Raw genomic sequence first — 21,148 nt, forward strand, 5'->3', positions numbered from 1 at the left:
TAATAATGTAAACCAAGAATAGCATCGTTTGTCAAGAACAATAGAAGTAGTCATCACTGTGTAACCAAAAGCGGCCTAGCCCTTAGCCAGCCTGTTAGTATAAATTAACACTTTTTTTTTCCTTTTATCAAAGTCATGTGGTGCCCCCCTCCAAAACCAAACAAACCCTTGCTTTCACCCTGCAGACGGGACACTTTTTTGGCACTTGCTGGAGTCTGTGCTCACCGAATTGCAATTCTTTGATCTCAAACACTGATTTGGCTCTCATGGTATCTATTTTCAGGTTGACACAACGCACAGATACACATTTCTATTTGTAGGGTAGATGTATGGAATAATACGTCTGCAAGGACAAGAAATCATTACGGCGCTTGCCTCAAGGGGAATTGGGTTAAGGAGGTGTTAGTTGAGTGGAAGAGAAGCTTCCCACCACACACGCTTAAAAAATTCATATGATTTAAATAGGTCATAGTCATCATACAAGGAAAACGTTAAAAAAATTTTGCTCGCAATCCATCACCTACTCTCACGGTCCTACACACTTTTATTTCCCGTGTGCTTTTTGCAAATATGAATGCATCGTTTTTCCTGTTTCTTCACGAAAATTGCAATCTCGCTACAGTTTTCTGCACCTGGCTTTTCACGCATACGCTTCAGCATTAAAGCATTTCTCCCCACCGCCCCTTCCCGCTCAGCCTTACACAAATGCGTAAGCTAAGAGCCGCGCTCGCTCGCACCACCTCCAAGCCCGCCCCGCCCCCTCAGGCCCACGTGCCCCGAGGGACCCTCCTCCCCACTTCGCGGGCTGTTCCCCGCGATGCCTGTCCGAAAAGTCCCCAGCAGGAAGCCCCACCCACTGCTTTCTGCCCCGCTCCCTGGGCACGCGCCTCGGCTCCGCGCGCGCGGCCCGGAAGCGTAAGGAGGCATATCAGGCAGCACGGCGGACAGCCCGGGATCCTGCGCGCCGCGGACGTCGGAGGACCCCAGCGACGTCCGTAGCGCAGGGCCCGGTGGACGCGGCGGCGGCGGCGGGCGTTGCGACTGACTGCGCTGGGGGTCTCTGAAACGCTCTTCCGCGGCCACACTCGCCGCACTGGCTGATTGTTGTGCAGCCGGCGCCATGTCTGTGAGCGAGATCTTCGTGGAGCTGCAGGGCTTTTTGGCTGCCGAGCAGGACATCCGAGAGGCGAGCCCCCTCTCCTCCCCTCCCCTTTCCCTTTCCTTGCTTGCTGGGCCACATCGCTCGGCCCTCCTCTGTCGCTCTGTCTCGAGCGGTGGGGAAGCCTCCGGGGGTGGGTTGCTTCCCCACTTGTTTCAGTTTAGGGCATGTTCCTCCCCCACCCGCGATTCTGCTACCTTGTCCTGATTCTGTGTTCGAGTCTCGGCTCCTCAGCATCGCCAATCTCGTTTGAGTGTCAGTCTTTCTCCTTTTCGGCGCTTGTTTCTGTCGAAGGCTCAGCGCTTGGGACTCAAGACAACACGCATCTCACGTGTTTTTTGTTGTTGGCTTAAGAGCACGTGTGGCCTCTTCTCTTTAAAACTCTCCTGTGGCTTTTTATTCCACATAGAATATTAATCCGGGCTTTGCTATGGCCCACAGGTGTCTCCTCCCCTAACCCCATCTCATTTTACGCCATCTTCCGTTGTGTATTATGTTCAGTTTACTTCTCTTTCATTCCTCCAGTTCCGCAGATAGTTTCTTGCCTCAGGACTTCTACATGTACTGTCTGCTTTTCCTGGAATTCGCATCTTTCCTTTCTTTTCCTGGTTATCTCGTATTCATATCCTTGATCTCACAGTCTGAATGATCCTTTTCCTGTCGTGTTTTTTAGTAGCGCATTCACATTAAAAACATTTGTGCGATCCGTATTTTTTAAACGCCTGTCTCCCCCCATTATGCTCTAAACTGAGAGATGGAAAGGACTGTCTAGTTGGGTACTCAGTATTTACACAATGCTTCGCACATAAGTATGCTCAGTGAATATTTGTAAAATGATTGAGAACTACCCAGTCTTTGTATTGCATTGCATTTTTCTTTTTACAAATTACATTCAGATACTTTATCTCCTTTAATATTTATAGTGTTTCAGTGGGATATTTGGGTTGGGTGGCAATTATCCTTTGAAGGATACATGAGAGATCTCAGGCTTTTTAATAACGTCTTGAAGCTCTCACAGAGGAAGGAAGTGGCAAAGTCAGGATTCAAACCTGGATATTTTCTGCACCGGTTCAGTCTTTGTAAAGATTGTCAGAGTTTTGCATGTGTGTGAAGGTGTCATAGATATTTAATCTATGCTATCTGGTTTATTTGGCTTGAGGTTCTGATAATAATTATGAGTTTATCTGTTACTTTGATTTTTAATCTCTCTAGGAAATCCGAAAAGTTGTACAGAGTTTAGAACAAACAGCTCGAGAGATCTTAACTCTACTGCAAGGGGTCCATCAGGGTGCTGGTTTTCAGGACAGTAAGTTCTTTTGATTTTGAAGGGTTTTTTTAAGATCCAGTTTATCAGTCATTTAAAAGAGTTATTTGAAGAGTTAAAGAGTTAATTTCCATTTAGAAAACATTTCAAGTCTGTGTCATTTTATTAAGAACAATGTCCCTCATGTTGTGTGGTGAGTAAAAATTGGAGAAGTGGGTGAGTTGAGCATTTTATATGGTTACAGAATTCTGTTTGTTATGGTTGAGCTTCCACTTTCACATAGTAATGTGATAACGTAATTATAATGTGGTAATTGTAATAGTTTTGTACTCTCTTGTGTATTTAGCTTTCATTTGGCTCTCTTCCTTTTAAACCCAGTCTTTCATTCATTGAATATAGTTTAATATGCATTTGTAGATAAGAAATGGCCAGTGTAAAATGTTCCTAATGTGTTTACAGTCAGCCCCTTGAATGGAGATCAGATATAAGTTTAAACATGGAACCTTCATTGTAAGATACAGCCAGCACAACTGAAAGAGCTGAAATATATTTTCAGTCAGAGAATGATATCATATTGTAATGTACAAGGGTCAGAGGCAAGTCCTTTTTCTCAGTGGTATGGAATTGGTCAGTCAGATTGAGAATATTTGATAAAGCTTCTTTTTGACCAAATATGGGAGCTAGAAGCTGTCCAAATAAGGCGTCCTTTAAGGACTGACTAGGAATAGCAGCTGGTACATGGTCCTTTAAGGATGACATTATTTAGGACAGCTTACTGACTTGTCTGCTAAAGTATTCCCTTTTAGCAAATTTTTGTCTATTTTTCAGTGTTGGTAAATCAGTAGGGAAACTAAAGATGAAATTTTGAGAGCCAGGTTGAAAAGTAGAGATGCATACCCTGCATTTGGTCATGAGATTTTTTTTTTAAAGTTGATTTATTTTCAGATAGACTGCATAGATTATTAAGGAAGAACTGTATTTGAAATTTGATAAATCTTTCATTATTATTATGTTTGATTATCTTTTTGTGATCAGTTCCAAAGAGGTGTTTGAAAGCTCGAGAACATTTTGGTACAGTTAAAACACATTTAACATCTTTGAAGACCAAGTTCCCTGCTGAACAGTATTACAGGTTTGTAAGAAAAATCGCTTTATTTTGTAATGTTACGTAAAAATAAAGGCAGGAGAAAAATTGTATATACTGAATGATTGCTTAGAACTAGGTAAAAACTTCTCTATGTAAAAGAAACAATGAAAAAGAGCCAAACTATTAACAGTGGTGGTATTTTAATAGTGACAAATTTGGTGATTTTATTTTTTTCCTCCCTTTGAGAATTTTCCTAAGAAACATGTATAATTTTTGCAACGAAAAAGGAATGAAAATGAAAATATTCGTTGTATGAAGATCAACGAAAGATTATCTTTTTTAGTATATTTAAGTTACTTGTGAAATTGGGTGAACCATATCTATCTGTTAAAGTTACGGGATTAAGTGGCAGTATATACATGAATTGAGTATTATCTCAGAGTTTGAGTTTTACTGCCGAATAACGTATTTAATGTTTTATGCTGTGTCTTGTTGAATTTATAGCATCATTAATTTTAAGAGTCACCATTATTTTATGTACCACTAGGGAAGAAAATTTTGTTGCCAATCATAATTGTGAAATTTATAGATTGTAAAATGCATCCTAATTTCACAATTGTTAGACTGGAAGAAGCTGCAACTGGGTACTGATGAAATATGTGAATAAGAACCTAAAATCTTTACTTGTGTTTGTTTTCCTAGTGAAAAACGTGTTTTCTAGTGAAAAAGATGGTCTGTTAAGACATGTGGGCAAAAAACAGAACATGTATGTGGGAAGTGGATAATATAACTTTACAGGATAATTTAAGGCAGGGGTTGGCAAACTACCTGTGGCCTGCTGCTTCTGGAAGCTAAGAACTGCTTATATTTTAAAGGGTTGTTAAAAAAAACAAAAAACAACAAAAAACCCAAACCCAAAACACCCAAATAAAAATATGTGACAGAGACTGGAGGTGGTTCACAAAGCCTAAAATATTACTATCTGACCCTTCACAGAAAAGGTTTGCTGACCCCTGCTGTAAGGTAATAATAGATGTATAGAGACGTTGAACAATAGAATTGACAGGATCTTGAGAGATCGTGTAGTTTGGAGGTCACACAGAGGCTGACCTCTGAGTGATTTGGCTCTTAGAAGGTTTTGTTTGACTTGAATTGTATTGAAAATTTTTTTTGAATTTGCCATATTTGAAATTCAGGAGGCATAACAACACTTAATATTTGGGGTTATAAAATTTTCTATTCCTTTTTTTGTGCCTCTAGCTCAGTTTAATTGCAGTATCCTGAAAGTTAAAAGTCTGTTGGTTTAGTGATTGCAAATGGTAGTTATTTCTTACATGTGTGAATCAGATTTCTTGATACGCCACACTCAAATCAAAATGTGAGAGTAAGTTAAGTGTTGAGGCTGATGTACAGTTGCAGTTCTCATCAATCTGTACTTGCCAATTTTAATTTTTCTGAGAGCAGTATCATTGTTCTTACTGATTAAACTTCTAAAATACAGTTGTTCTTGTCATCCCTAATCTTAAATTGTAAATATTTTTATATTCATTAAAGTTGGATCATGTTTCTCATTTATTAAACTTCTCATAAGTAATTGTTATAAATTTGAACTTGTAAAACTTACACTGTCTCCATCTGATATATTTAAGTGTCGTAGTCTTACACATTTTATATGTTGGGGTTTCACATAGATTTGATTTGAAAAAGTGTTCTATTTCTAAAATGTTGGACTGCGATTGTACTAAACTTATCTTTTTTAAGGCCCCTAATCCCTCAACCTAAATGAGCTTATATCCATGCAGATTTCATGAGCACTGGAGGTTTGTGTTGCAGCGTTTGGTCTTCTTGGCTGCATTTGTTGTGTACTTGGAATCAGAAACACTAGTGACTCGAGAAGCGGTTACAGAAATTCTTGGCAGTAAGTGTCTTCATTAGCGTTGGTCTGCAGAATCAGGCATGGTAGCTTAATTTTTGCTTGGGTGGGGAGCTGTTGCTTGTACTTTCTATTTGTTAAATGAGAACTAAATGGGAAACTAATGACTTGGAAACACAAAACGTAAAAATATGTGGTGGCAAGCTTGGTTTTTGTACTCGAGTGTTTCTTTTAGTTCGTAAAATTTAGTTTTTAAAAAATCTAGGCCCACAGAAAGTTGAAAGAATAGTACAGTGAACACCTGTTTACACCCCACTTAGATTTTCTGCTTCTTATTTTTTTAAAGATATTTTTTTTTTTTTAAGATTTTATTTATTTATTTATTTGAGAGAGAGAATGAGATAGAGAGAGAGAGAGCATGAGAGGGGGGAGGGTCAGAGGGAGAAGCAGACTCCCCGCCGAGCAGGGAGCCCGATGCGGGACTCGATCCCGGGACTCCAGGATCATGACCTGAGCCGAAGGCAGTCGCTTAACCAACTGAGCCACCCAGGCGCCCTAAAGATATTTTTTATTTATTTATTTGACAGAGAGAGAGCACAAGTAGGCAGAGCGGCAGGCAGAGGGAAAGGGAGAAGCAGGCTCTCTGCTGAGCAGGGAGCCCGTTGCGGGGCTCGATCCCAGGACCCTGGGATCATGACCTGAGCTGAAGGCAGCCGCTTAACCGACTGAGCCACCCAGGCGCCCCTCTGCTTATTCTTTTGCCGTATCTTTCGGTCTGTTCACTTTGTGTGCACGTGTGCATATACCATGTGAAAACCACGTGTAGTATCATGGTTTTTTTAAATGCTGCAGCATGCATTGTCCAAAAACAAAGATGTTCTCTGATACAACTAGGTAACATTCTTGGGGGTGGTACTTTTTTAGAGAAGAATGAAAGGAAAAATTGCAGGCTAAAAAGCTCAAAAGTCCACAGTGAGGCCTAGTTGCCAAAAGTCTGAATCCATTAAAAACACAATTGTAAAAGATTCTTTTTCTTTTTTTTTTCCTTTTGTTGAGAGAAATTATATGTGTGCATATATATATGTAGATACAGTGTTTTACATTTTTAGGTTCAGGTTCTGTTCACATCATGACTTTATTTTTACTTTGGTATATTTTTTAGTTGAGCCAGATCGGGAGAAAGGATTTCATCTGGATGTAGAAGATTATCTCTCAGGAGTTCTAATTCTTGCCAGTGAATTGGTAAGAAGTTTAGTGGTTTGCCATTTGCTTTTTTTTTTTTTAATATTTTATTTTATTTTTAAGTAGGCTCCATGCCCGCCGTGGGGCTTGAACTCACGACCCGAAGACCAAGAGTCACATGCTCCACCAACTGAGCCAGCCAGGCACCCCTGCCATTTGCTTTTTTGATCTTCCCACTTCACTGTCAGTTTTTAAAATGGGTACAATAATTCAGGAAGTCTTTTCTAAGCCCTCTGTTGACCACCACTTCGTCGTTGTACACAGTGTGTGTTATGTTTTGCTAGTCATCAGAGAAAGGCCAGTTCAGACAGTGAGCTAGCTGTGCATACTTACCAATGTGTGAATTTTTAAAAGATGGTAATACTAATACCTCTTCCTTTTAAAGTATTGGCAAGAGGTATATGTTCTTAGTAACTGTGTCAATACATATACTTGCTTTGGAGAACAATTTAACTGTATAACTATATATTATTTTTGCCCGTATTCTTTTAATGTCTCTCTGGAGAAATTGTCCTATGAAAATAATTCTAAAGAACAAAAAAGGCTGTTATAAAGGTGTCCACTGTAGCCTTTGTTCGTATTGATGAAAACTGTAGACCAGGGAAACTCCAACAGAAAGGGAATGATTTCTTGTCATGAGGTAATTTTGTAATATTAAACATTGTCAAAATGTAATTATTAAAAGACCATGTAGAAAAGTTGCGTGGCCTTTGAGGGTCTTTTAGTTGTGACTGGGAGGAAGATGTGCTGAAGAGTCCTGTTGTGACATATCCGCGTTTGCCTTCCCTCGTGTAGTCGAGGCTGTCTGTCAACAGTGTGACTGCCGGAGACTATTCCCGGCCCCTCCACATCTCCACCTTCATCAATGAGCTGGATTCCGGCTTCCGCCTTCTCAACCTGAAAAACGACTCCCTGAGGAAGCGCTATGACGGCTTGAAGTACGATGTGAAGAAAGTAGAGGAGGTGGTCTATGATCTCTCCATCCGGGGCTTCAATAAGGAGACTGCGGCAGCTTGTGCAGAGAAATAGGAGGCTCTCCTGGTGCCTGGCCCTGCTGACCTCAGTGGTTGCTGGGGAGGGTGAGCCCAGCGCCTCTCAAGGTAGTTAGGATTGCCCCGCCCCATTGCTAAACACCGCGCTTTATTTTCTTAACCAGTGTGTGGTGTAAGTATCAAAATTGAAACACTTTTTTGGGGGTAAAAAAGATAGCCTTTACAAGGACAGATTTTTCTTTGTTGTTTCAGTGAATTTGCTCTGTAATTCCGTGTATTTCAGTTCTGTCAAAAAGTATAAATGTCAGTCTCTTGGTAAAGTCCTTTTCTTGCTTACCCTGATACTGTTGATGTACTGATTGAGAAGTTTATTGTCTTGTGTTTCTTCCAGAAGTGATCCTAGGTGTTTTCTATATCCAGATTAGCCATCCATACCCAGGTGTAGCCTGGATACAGTATAAAAATAGGTAATTTAAAAGGATGGTTGCCAAGCAAATGACAACTTATTTTATATTTCCCTTCCTTATTTTAAGCCTCGTGAGTAAATCAGGTGTTGAAATTTTTGCAAGGGAGTTACAGCCCCAGGGTCTCTCTCACTGCCATCAAAATATAAAAGATGAAATTGCAAAGTCAAGTTCAATAGATTATTTTGGGACGTTTTTGTATTAGGGGATTAACATCTTATCATTTAGCTCTGTTTACCAGGTGGAGAGTAGGGCTTAGTGTTTTACAACACCTCTGTTTTCTGACGTTGCCTTAACATTCTGCTCTTGCAGCAACTTAAAAATCGTTTTCACACACATCTTAAACTAACACTTCATATAATATATTTTTAAGCTATGAAACCTTTTTCCTAGCAGCCAGCTAGACTGTCTGGTCTGAGACTGTAAAGCCACCCAGTCAAGTTAATTAGCAATACCCTGACTGGTATGTTCAGAGAGAAAAAAGCTGTGCTCTGTCTGGAAAAAAGAGAAAACCTTGGATTCAAAAAGAAGATCTGATTTGGTAATGTTTTTTAGAGTAAGCAGTTTCAGGTTGTTGGCAGCTATCCCAACAGTCAGGTTTTAGATTTACAGTTTTGGGCAAGTCACATGGACCTTGTTGGCACCCACCTCCCCCTCCTTGTTTTCAGGTAGTGCAAAGAATACTTGCCACGTAATTTCTGCTGTTGAAATGATTTAAAATGGTGACTTAACCCACAGGTTTTGGAGCTCACTGAAAGGAAGGTGCTAGTGTTTCCGGAATAATAGGAGGTATTTGGAACCGTCCTCTCATGCTTGATCCCTGGTTAGGCTTTCCGTTTGTGCAGTAGAATATTTGGCACTGCTGTCAGAGCCGTGATCAGGCCAAGTTAAGGACTGACCAAATTTCCCATCCTGAGGAAAAAAGTAGAAACAAAGCATAAATTGCTTTGCATTTTTGGGTTTTAGAACAATTTTCTTGACTGCTTTTTCTTCAGGAGAGTTTGTAGAAAGAAGAAAGGTGCTCAGGTGTTTGAAGTGCCTTGGGCGGTCATCTGAAATGTGCAGGAATAGCGCTGCCTGGGTTGAGCACAAAAGGCTTCTAACTACATGATCAAACATTTGCAGTAAGTTTGGTAATAGTTTTCTTCTATGTGGAGAATCTCAAGGTGTTTTGAGGCTGAAGATGACCAGGGGTGATAAGCACATACTGCTGTTTAATAGTTAAAATTATCAAAAGACACCAACCACTCAAGAGTTAAATTAAAAGTATTGTAATTGAACATACTGAAAAGCCTCGGCTCTGGTTTTTTAGTACACCAGAATCTTCTTTCCAATTTGAGAGAATTGAGCAGCTTAGAGTAGAGATGAATTAGTGGATGTTTTCTTTATAAATTTATTTATAAGAAGAGAACCCATAAATACTTCATAAGATTTGCCCTGTCTTAAACTTGAATAATAATATTGGTAACGCTTAAGAGAATTTAATAAAGAACGAAAGCTTCTTTGGCATTGTTCTGAGTCCTTTACTTAAACAAGTGGCTGAAGAGATGAGGTGGATCTGCAGGATGCCGCTGGCATAGTTCGTACCGTGTACTCTGAAATCGTGGCTTTCTTGGTTCTTTTTTTTTTTTTAAGATTTTTATTTTAATTTATTTGAGAGAAAGAGACAGCATGAGCAGGGGAGAGGAGGCAGAGGGAGAGGGAGAAGCAGGCTCCCCACTGAGCAGGGTGCCCAACGTGGGGCTCGGTCCCAGGACTCTGGGATCATGACCTTAGCTGGAGGCAGCTGCTTAACTGAATGAGCCACCCAGGTGCTCAGCTTTCTTGGTTCTTGGTCTGGATGAGACTGTATTCCTCAGGTGGAGCGTCATTGTGTGCCTGACACCAAGCCTGAAATAATTTTTTTTTTTTTTTAGTATTCACTGTAATAAACATTAAACAAATAAAAAACACCCCTCCCCTCCAAACAACAGTAACAAACATTTAAGAGGGGGTTGAAATTGACTGGACTGGAGGTTTGAATGAGCAGGAGGTTAGGGAGAGTAGAGGAGGGCATCTAGCTTAACTGTCAGGTTTCTGGTCTGGAAGACTTAAGTCGAGTTAGGTGCTGTTAGCCCAGGTAGGGTGTGTAGGAGGACTCTTGGTTTTATTGGGTTCATGATGCTTGTAGAGCACGAGCAGGACTTTGGGCATGAGGGAAGCCAGGAGCCAGCCTGGGATTGCTTTGGGTAGTGTTAGTGTTTATGTAGTAGATGGGTCAGGAGAGCGGGTAAGATCGCCCTGGAGAGCGTGTAGGATAAGAACAGTAACGAGGTGAGGACAAAACCCTGGTTCACAGCAGGGTTTAGTGAGTCAGGCAGAGGAAGAGACCATGAGGAAATGGAGAAAAGGTTAGAGAGACTGACAGAGCAACAAGAGTGGCTTGTCACAGAAGCCAAGGGAATAAAGAGGGGCTAGAAGGCTTTTCAGGGGTAAGAGATTTAAACTACATTACTTTCACAGTCTGAGAGTCTTGTGACTGTCAGGCGAGGCTAGGTTATGCTGTGCTAGCAACCCCCCAAACTCCTAGGCATAGTATAGAGTTTGTTTTTCACTCGCACTGAATCCTTTGCAGGTTAGCTGGGGGATGTGTTCATGTTGTCCTCATGTAGCTGACAGGAGCCACCCACTGGACCATTGCTAGTTGCTGGGGGAGGAGGGAATTGGTTGTGGAGGGTTGTACACAAACACGTTCTGGTTTCCAAGTGACCTGTCACTTCCTCTCATAGTTTATTGGTTAGAACTGGATACCTTCCCCTGCTAAACACCAAGGGGGCCAGGAAGTGAAGACCCACCTTGCAGGATGGGAGTTGGCAGACGGAGGGTCAGACAAACTAAATGTTGAAAGTCGTGGGCAATGTGTAGTTCTTTTGGTTAAGTGAATAGTAGTATTTCTGGTCCCACATAAACTTCACTGGGCTTGGGAGGGAGAGGAATTGTCCGCCAGGGCCACTGTTACATGTTGGATGACAAGAAGAGGGTGGAGCCATCCGTAGTTGTCCCCTCTGCTGTGGAACGCTGTTTCCGGTTTGAAAGACATTTCTCTGGTGTGTGTGCATTTGCGTCGGTTCGTGTGAGTGTTAAAGCCAACATTCGGTGAGCTCTTGCATGTTCTAAGCACCGGGCTAAACCTTTTATCCAGACCCATCTGATTTCATCCCCATATAACTGTGAGGTGGCTGTCACTGTTTTCCCCATTTTAGACTGGAAGCAGGCTTACAGAGGTCCTGAGTTCACAATTATGAAGTGGAGGAGCTGTGATTTGAATTCACTTACTCTGCCTCTGCATCCGCATACACCGTTTCCTCAGTGATGCTTTTGGTGGCCTCACTCTATAGCCTGACTTGACAAAACCCAAATCCACCAACAGTTATGAACACAGTGTATGTGTAGCTTTGGGTGAGGGGCAGTTTGTGTTAACAATTAGCTTAAAAAATTGAGTGGGAAGCTAGGTCTGTGTCCTCAAGATGTTTAGGGTCTAGTTGCAGGGGAGAGGGTGGTGAGAAGATACAGATAAGAGATTAAATATTCAACTGATACTTGAGCGCCTACTGTAATTTTTTGGAATTTTTTTTTCAGTTTCATTGAAGTACATTTTATAAATGAAATTGACTCAAATCAAGTGATGTAATTTATAAAGTAGTGCAGCAAGTGATGTAATTTATAAACTAGTGCAGCAATCATCATCTATCAATTTTAAAACCTTTTTTTATCATCCAGAAAGATCCCAACCCCAGGCTACTACTAGTCATAAATTTGCATTTTCAGGATATTTCATATAATGAAATCATATAAAATGTGGTATTTTGTGTCTTACCACGTAGCATAATGTTTTTAAGGTTTATCCAAGCAACAGCATGTGTTGGTAGTTTGTTCCTTATGCCTGAGTGGTAATCCTTTGTATGGGTATTCCATATTTAACCACTCATCAGATGAGGAAGGTTTAAGTTTTATAATGTTGCTTTGAGCATCCTTGTGCAAGTCTATGAGTGGGCTTTTCCATTTCTTTTGCATAGATACTTAGGAGTCTATGGTAAAAATGATGATTTTTGTGTTTAGCTTTTGACGAGACTGTCAACCTGTTTTCCCTTCAGCAATCTATAAGTTCCTTACTACAAGTTAAAATTCAGGTATCAGGCAAGATGTTACACAACATCATTGCTAAATAATTTGTGAACAATTGCTGTAGGAATTTAGGTATAATCTGAACCGGTTCATGAAAGAGGTAGGATTTAGATAAGCATGGAACTAAGAGGAGATCATTTCTGGGGGGACAGAATTGAAAACAGAGCAGAAATGGTAGAAGCATACCTTGGAAATACCATGGATTCAATTCCAGACCACTGCAATAAAGCAGATATTGCAATAAAGCAAGTCAAGTGAATTTTTTGCTGGTGCCTATAAAAGTTATGTTTGTGCTGTACTGTAGTCTTACTAAGTCTGCAATGTCTAAAAAAAAATACGTACCTTAATTAAAAAATACTTTGAGTTGTGATCATTGAACACAGATCACCATAACAAATATGAAAAAGTTTGAAATATTGTGAGAATTACCAAAACGAGACAGATAGGAAGTGAGCAAATGCTGTTGGGAAAATGGGGTCGACAGACTTTCTCGACACAGGGTTGCCACAAAACCTTCAGTCTGTAAAAAATGCAGTATCTGCGCAGTGCAGTTAAGACGAGGTATGCCTGTGTTAATTGAATGGGGATGGGGATGTCACACACTTGACTGCAGAACAGTCTGGTGATATTGGACTGTTAGGTTTAGAAAAGCCTGAATTGAGAGGTTGAGGAGTTTGGACTTTGAGTGATAGGCATTGGGGGGCCATATGGTTTTTTCCTTTTTTTTAAGCAGGGAGGGAGCATCTTTGGAGTCGGACAGCCGCAGTTTTGAATCCTGGTTGTCATGTTACCATTAGAAGAGACCAAAGGCAGGGAGACCTGTGAGGAGGCGCTTGCTGTCTCTGAGGTTGTAAAGGTCAGCTTGGGTGGCTGGTGGTGGGTCTGACCGGATGCAGGTGCAGTGCACCGTAAAGGAAGAAGGAGTCAACTTGGGGTTGGTGGAGAGCGGGGGATGCTGTGGACTGAACGTGTGTGTCCCTTCACATTTATACAATGAAGCCTAATCCCCGATTGGATGGTATTGGGCGTGGGGCCTCTGGGAGGTAATTAGGTCGTGAGGGTGGAGCCCTCATGAATGGGATTAGTGCCTGAATGAAAGGGACTCAGCTTCCTGGTGCCTCCACCACAGGAGGACAGAACCAGGAGACGTGGTCTGTGAGCCAGGAAGTGGGCCCTCACTAGCCACCGAATCAGCTGACCCCTTGATCGACTTGATCACAGATTTCTTGCGTAAGCCACCCTGTCAGTCAGTGGTGGTTTTGTTACAGCAGCCTGAACGTACTAAGACAAGGGAAGAGCAATTGAGGAGAATCAGAGATGACTGAGCTGAAAAAATACACGCAGGAAAGTGGGAGCTAGTTTCTGGGGGAAGATGAGAAGGTCAGTGTGGCAGGTATTGAGTTTACTGTGATGGGGAGATGTTGCACAGGTGGCTGTGCTTTTTGGGGTAGAATTTAGGGCCCTAAGTGGAGCTGAGGGAGTCTTAGAGATTGGGTAGAGTGGATCTCTGGCTCTGGTTGCGGGGGAGCTTCTGGAGGTAGGGAGAGGTCTGGACAATAATCAGGCCAGGGAGCCCCTGGAGGTGGTTGAAGACAATGAGGAGAAGAAGGGAGAGGAGTGAGCCAGAGGCTCTTGTCATTCTCTCTAGGTCAGGTCTATCCCAAGCAGGAGTGGGGACCGATAGGAAAGTGATATATGTACAGTGATCTCTCCCATTGCCATAGAAATCCTTTACTTACGATAAAGACTTAAAGGCTTTTGACTGAAGGAAAATAAACCTATGAAAATATGTGGAACCCCCAGAGAAGAAAGTTGGGTTTGTTATTTTGTGATTTTGTTTTTTTCCTTATTTACCCTGTTTCTTAAATCAGTTACTCACGATCATCTGGTAGCATTTAATATTAATTAACATTTACACACAGCCATCTGCTCTGGCTGGAGTTCTGCGTTCATCCATTTTAGTTGTGTGTTTCAGTGACAGAATGCTGGCCTTGCTATCTGGATGTACCATCTGAACCTGCCAGTGAGACCAGTTCAGAAGTCAGGAGGGGACTTTAGCTTCCTTTGCCATGTCCCCGTTGTCAAACCTTCCACTAATGAACTTTTTGCTCACCTTGGCAATTGAAGTGAAGCCAGAGCATTTTTCTCAGTCGTGAGATACAAAGGGCAGGGTGTTTGTTTTACTTTTTGGGGGGAAGACTGCAAGATCGTTTTAATCATTAAGGGGTTGTTTGGGGAGCAGAGTACATGGATTGGCCCTTCTACTTTGATAAGACGTTAATTAGACCCAGAACTGACACAACTAAGATAAAGATAAAGACCCATAATCAGTGTTAAAAAAAGACCAACATCAGTAAACTTTAAGGCTTTCTTTGCACCCAGAAGTTAATTTTTATTTCTTTTATTTATTTATTTCTTTTTTTTTAAAGATTTTATTTATTTGAGAGAAAGAATGAGAGAGAGAGCATAAGAGGGGGGAGGGTCAGAGGGAGAAGCAGACTCCCTGCTGATCAGGGAGCCCGATGTGGGACTTGATCCAGGGACTCCAGGATCATGACCTGAGCCGAAAGCAGTCACTTAACCAGTGGAGCCGCCCAGGTGCCCGAAAAGTTAATTTCTAAATCCCCAAGAGGAAGAACAAAGGATCAAAGGGATGGCCCTAGGTTCTCTGCTTGAGAGAAGAAGAACCTGTGGCTAGCAGAACTTGGCTGTCAGTCTTTTGGGGACTAGTCTTGGGGGGTGGACATTAATAGGGAACAACATGAGTCCAACAGGGTTGGGTGGCTTAGTGAGCCTTTCCATGCCTCACCTACCATCCCGCCTGTCACAGGACGGGACAGAACTTCATCTTTTTTTTTTTTTTTTTTGAGGTGGGGGAGGGGCAGAGGGTGAGGGAGACAGAATCTTAAGCAGGCTCCATGCCCAGTGTGAAGCCCTATGTGGGGTTCAATCTTAAAATCCCGAGATCATGAGCCGAAATCAAGAGTCAGACACTTTATTGACTGAACCACCCAGACACCCCATGACTTCATCTTGTCTAACAAAACCGGCCAAATGGGCAGCTGGGTTGGGCTGTGGCCTGTCTTGTGTCATCAAACAAGTCAATGTTTCCTTAAACTGAAAACAGCCTGGAAATATGAATATTTCCAAAATACCCTCACTGAGGAAAACAAAAGGAAGTAAGTGACTGCAGAAGAACTTTGACTTTGATCCTCACGTATTTTGTACACATTGGAAAGGAGGAATAGGTGATACTGCCTAGTGTTCAATCAAAGGTACGATAGGGGTTGTGGGGACACTTTGGGGAATATGTAAACGTGCATACCGTTGCTTTATGACCCAATTTATACAGTTTTCTCTTTGGAGACTTGTGTTACTTTTGTGATTACAAGAGAATTAAGTAAACATTGTGGTAAATTGGGAAATGACAAAAAACTCTTAAAGGTGCCTATGTATTTTCTGCATTGTTGTTTATCCTAAATATACTATTGACTTTGAAAACTCGCTCTTGAGGTATTTGTGGATTCTGCTGTTAACTTTTGATCAGAAGTACTATCACTTAGCTAATGGCTGTGTGAGTGTCTGTTCATTGTCCTGGCTCCTTTCACAGAGAGGTACAGATGGGTATCTTCTCCCCAGGCTCTCTCCAGCTTCCTCTGTCCTTCAGCAGCGCCTTTTACATTGCTGGCATCGAAGCAAACATACTGTAATTGGCTTTTATAATTTTATAATTGGATTTTTTTTTTAAGATTTTATTTGTTTGAGAGAATGAGAGACAGCACGAGAGGGAAGAGGGTCAGAGGGAGAAGCAGACCCCCAGCTGAGCAGGGAGCCTGATGTGGGACTCGATCCCGGGACTCCAGGATCATGACCTGAGCCGAAGGCAGTCGCTTAACCAACTGAGCCACCCAGGCGCCCCATAATTGGATCTTATAATTTCCTATGAAGTTAGAAAATAATTTTTGTCACCTTTTGCCTTATCATAGTATTTATACATTTCATTACAAGCCTCTGACTTTCGGAGCTGTCCTGACACATTCTGTGTGACAACCCAGGAGGCCAGGACAAATGGAGGAGGAGGTGTTCCCAGGGGTTTCCCTTCTTTCTTCCTTAGCCTGTCTTCTCTGGGCCGCCATCTTGCACTCAAGCTGATGCACTTGTGCTCTAGCCTTGAATTCTGATCACCACTTGGTGCTTCACTGCTTTGGAAAACAACCTGGAAGTTCCTCAAGAAATTAAACCTAGAGGTACCATATGACTGAGCATTTCCATGACTAGATATATACTTGAGAGCTGAAAACTCTCCATACGAGTCTGTACAAAGACCTGTGCACTGATATTCATAGCAGCATTATTCATAATGGCCTAAGAGTGGAGACCATCTAATTGTCCATCAGCTAGTGAATGGATAACAAAAAGGTATTTCCCCACAATGGAATGTTATTTGGCAATAAGGAATGAAGTACAGATATGTGCCACAGCATGGATGAACCACGGAAACATGCTAAGTGAAAGAAGCCAGTCACAAAAGACCACATGCTGTTTGATTCCACTTACATGAAAGTCCAGACTAGGGAAGTCTATGGTGACAGAAAGTAGATTAGCGGTTGCTGTGGGACAGGGGGAGGGGAGAGCGGGAAGTGACTGCTAATGGGTATGGAGTTCCTCTCTGGGGAGAGGAACACATTCTGGAAGCGGTTAGTGGTGATGGTTGTATAACCTTGTGAATATACTAAATGGCAGTGAACTGTACTCAAATGGATGAGTTTTGTAGTATGCAAATTATATCTTAATAAAAAGCCAGAACTGATCTTGCCATTTATCTTCACAAATTGCTGCTTGTGGTTTCTGTCGGTGGCACTGTGGGGGGAGCACCAAATGCCAGGCGCCGTGTGGGGGGCTCACATGAAATATTTCATTTAATCTGCCCAGCAGTGTGTGTGTTGGCCATTTGTCTCCACTTACAGAGAAGAGACTGCAGTTTGGACCACAGGGGGGCCTGCTTGCTGTCCTCCAGCCCGTCTGTGGTTCCCACCCAGCTCAAGCCTGACCGGCCCCAAGCCCCCAGGTTCTGCCTCGGGGCCACTGAGGCCCAGCACATGGGAGCCAACTTTGGCTCTTCTCTCTCGTCTCTCCACCTGCTCCTGAGTAGAGTTTATTTCCTCCGTGCCTCTTGTGCCTTTTTTCTACTGGCTACACCACGTTCCTAGATCAGAATGCCATCACTTGTTGCCAGGCCTGTTCCAAGAGCCCATGAGTCTCCTGTCTTCCAAACTGTCATACCTCTAATCTACCCAGTGCCCTGCTGCCACAACATTGTGAAGTCTGGTTCTTCAAGTCTGATCACGTGCCTGCTCTAAAACAATGGCTGCCTGTGTCCCGGTGGATTGAGGGCACACTCAGGCTGCGGTCCGTGGCTTTGACAGTGGTGCTCCCTGCCTGCTCGCCCACTCCTCCCTGCACATCCCAGAACACTGCTCACTGTGCTTCCGGGAGCATGGCCACAGCGGGCTGGAATCCACAAAGGCTGACCACTCAGGAGAGAAGCATACCCTGACAACTCAAAGGGGCGACATTCAGAGGCCTTTAGGGTTCCTCAGCCTGTGTTAGGAACAGAAGAGCAGTGATTTTCAGCTGGGGGCAGTGTTGTCCGTTAGGGGACTTCTGCAATGTCTGGAAACATTAAAAAAAAATTTTTTTTTTTAATTACAACTTGGGGAAAGGACTACTGGCATCTAGTGGGTAGAAGCCAGGGATGCTGCCAAACATCCTGTCAGGCACAGGACAGCCCACAGCAAAGAACTATCAAGTCCTAAATGTCAGGAGCGCCAAGGTTGAGAAACTAATGAGCTAAAACAAATAATTTGAGTCTTGAAACGCAGTAAAGAATAAATGAAAATACTAAGTGATTTCAGATGTGTAATAAAGGTTCTTGCATATTGGCAAGTGCAACACAGGAAGGCCATGTGGAGATGTGGGGCTCAGAGGGTGAGTTTGGTCACCAGCTAAGCACGTGATGCCCACTTCCAGGCCCTGCCCCAGCGCCGTGGTGCCCGACACTTCCCTGCATCATAGCTTGTAGTGCGTTGAGTTAGGATTGTGTTGTACTTGCCCGTTTACTTGTCCGCGTTCTCCACTAGATCTGAGTTCTTTAGGGGCAGGCTTGCCATCTTGCTCATCATTGAATGCCAGGTTCTTGCGCTAGTGCCTGGCACGTAAAAAAGCTCAGCACGTATTGTGAGATTGAATGGAATAGATGAAGCACATAATTCAAATTTTATCTCAGCAAAGGGAGTAAGTGTTACCGTTGCGGACTTTTTTTAGCCTTTGGAGAATAGATAAAACAGAATGCTAACCCCTCAGATGTCCAACACCTTTCTGTAAGCCTCTCTGTATGCACAAAGAACAGAGTATCACAGCAGTCTGGCATCGTGCCTCTCTTCTCTGAGCCTCGCATATCATGCTGCAGTTACAGTGGGCTGTTGCCTCCAGAGGGAGATGGGTTGGAAGGGCTGCAGAGGAGACCCCAGGAAGGGCTGAAGGATCCAGTACCCTCAGCAGGGGTGGCAGATTCAGATCAGGGGATGTGGCCATTTCAGTGTCTAGATCGGGGTCAACCATGGGCCCACACTGGAGACATTGGGAAAGACGTACGTACTGGGGAGAGTCTTGGAGACAAGAATTGGGGTGAGGATCAATGTTCAGCTCTCTGCTTTTACATATTTATATATATTTACATATATATGTATACATGTCGGACTTTTTATATATATTGGACAGCTTGGAGCTGTCTTTGTTCCCACTAATTGGGGAACTGATAGTAAAGATCCACATAAATTCTGTAATGCAAATTATTGCTATCTTTTGGCACATTGGGGTGGCTTTCTTCCTGGGTGTATCCTGCAGGTTGTACATCTGATCACTCCTATGATTCCTTATGATCTATCGCTCCTTATGATTAGTTAGAAACCTTTACTTGCAAGGATTGTAAATGGAACAGTCTGCAGAAGCTATTCAAAATCTTACGGACTGCACTTTTTATTGTTAAATAAAAAGGTTAAAAGGTACATAAAAAATTTTACGATTTTAACCATTTTTAAGTGTACAGGTCTGTGGGATTAAATATGTTTACATTGTTGTATAACCATAACTATCATCCATTTCCAGAACTTCGCCATCTTCCCCAACTGAAACTCTGTACCCGTTAACTCCTCCATTCTCCCTCCCCCCCAGCTTCTGGCACCCACCGTTCTACTTTATGTCTCTATGAATTTGACTGCTCTAGGTCCCTCATATGAGTGAAATCATACAACAAACAATGATTATTGGCTTATCTATTGTTTTTAGGAAAATCCTTTCTCTTCCCAACGTTAAAAAAACAGTAGAGGGTCACTAGTAAGTTTAAAAAATATAGGAACCTGTAATAAATAAAATAAAAATCTTATTTCAACCAGTGAAGAAACCATCGTTAATATTTTAGTTTATGGTCTTCTGATTTTGTTCTACATCTTTATAAAGAGTCGTATTGGAACTCCACACAAAGATTCCAGTTTTCCATTGTTACCAATAATAGTCTTATGAATATCTTAGTATACAGTCTTTGATAGCATCTCTGAGATTATTTCCTGAGGATAGAGTTCTAGGTCATATATTTGGACTAAGATTATAGTTTTTTTTTTTTTTGGAGGTAAGAAATTAAGATGATTATTATTATTTTTATTCTTATGTTAATCCCCATACATTACATCATTAGTTTTAGATGTAGTGTTCCATGATTCATTGTTTGTGCATAACACCCAGTGCTCCATGCAGAATGTGCCCTCCTCAATACCCATTACCAGGCTAACCCATCCTCCCACCCTCCTCCCCTCTAGAACCCTCAGTTTGTTTTTCAGAATCCATCGTCTCTCATGGTTCGTCTACCCCTCCAATTTCCCCCGCTTCATTCTTCCCCTCCTGCTACCTTCTTCTTCTTCTTCTTTTTTTTTTTTTCTTAACATATATTGCATTATTTGTTTCAGAGGTACAGATCTGAGATTCAACAGTCTTGCACAATTCACAGCGCTTACCAGAGCACATACCCTTCCCAGTGTCTATCACCCAGTCACCCCATCCCTCCCACCCCACCCCCCTATAAATAGTTTTAAGACTCTGGATAAGAACATAATTTCAAATTGTTTTCCAGAAATAATGTCCCAGTGTATGTGAAAGTGGCTGTCTCACCACATTGTCACAGTGTAGCTTACTTTTTGTTTAAAAATTTTACCTAGGGGCGCCTGCGTGGCTTAGTCGGTTAAGCGTCTGCCTTCAGCTCAGGTCTTGATCTCGGGGTACTGGGATCCCCGCATCGGGCTCCCTGCTCAGCGGGAGTCTGCTTCTCCCTCTCCCTCTGTCTCTCCTCCTGCTGGTGCTCTCTCTCTCGTGCTCAGTCTCCCTCTCTCTCTCAAATAAATTAATAATCCTTAAAAAAATAAATAAAAAATTTGCCTACTTTTACCACTTTAACTTGTTACCATTTTATCTTTTCCTTAATACCAACATCTAAAAATACCCACTTTCAATATTTGTGTGGTTCTAAATTTTACAGAAAATAGCATCATACTCTACATTCTCTTTCGTAACTTGCTTCTTTTAAATTTAGAAATACAGTGTGAATCTTGGTTTCAGTATATTTTCTTTGTATCAACATTATTATTTTAAAAATTTCATTAGTTCAAAAAATTACATCAATAGTATGCTTATTATAAAAACCCAAAAAATTCATGAGTATGAAAATTAAAAATAATTATACTTTAATAACATTTTAAATGCAAATGTAAATATATAAGCATCGTATTTGTCAATTTCAACAACATCTGTTCATAGTATACGTTTTATTTGCAATTTGCTTTTTGTATCAACAT

General features: G+C 41.9%; 1 protein-coding gene across 2 annotated transcripts; it reads left to right on the forward strand.

Moving 5' to 3' along the window:
• Positions 1 to 978: 978 nt before the first annotated feature.
• Positions 979 to 9,583, forward strand: TSN (translin). Of its 2 annotated transcripts, XM_006735955.3 has the most exons (6): positions 983 to 1,186; positions 2,372 to 2,465; positions 3,459 to 3,555; positions 5,313 to 5,428; positions 6,546 to 6,625; positions 7,421 to 9,583. In XM_006735955.3, the coding sequence occupies exons 1-6, from the start codon at positions 1,121 to 1,123 to the stop codon at positions 7,652 to 7,654; spliced, it is 687 nt and encodes a 228-aa protein (XP_006736018.1). In that variant the 5' UTR covers positions 983 to 1,120; the 3' UTR covers positions 7,655 to 9,583. The 2 variants fall into 2 exon arrangements, with proteins under 2 accessions (XP_006736019.1, XP_006736018.1); XM_006735956.3 differs by lacking the exon at positions 6,546 to 6,625 and having other exon boundaries at positions 979 to 1,186.
• The last annotated feature ends 11,565 nt before the right edge of the window (positions 9,584 to 21,148 follow it).

This window comes from Leptonychotes weddellii, chromosome 3 (assembly GCF_054177405.1).
Source record: "Leptonychotes weddellii isolate Sample4059 chromosome 3, ASM5417740v2, whole genome shotgun sequence".
NCBI lineage: Eukaryota > Metazoa > Chordata > Mammalia > Carnivora > Phocidae > Leptonychotes > Leptonychotes weddellii.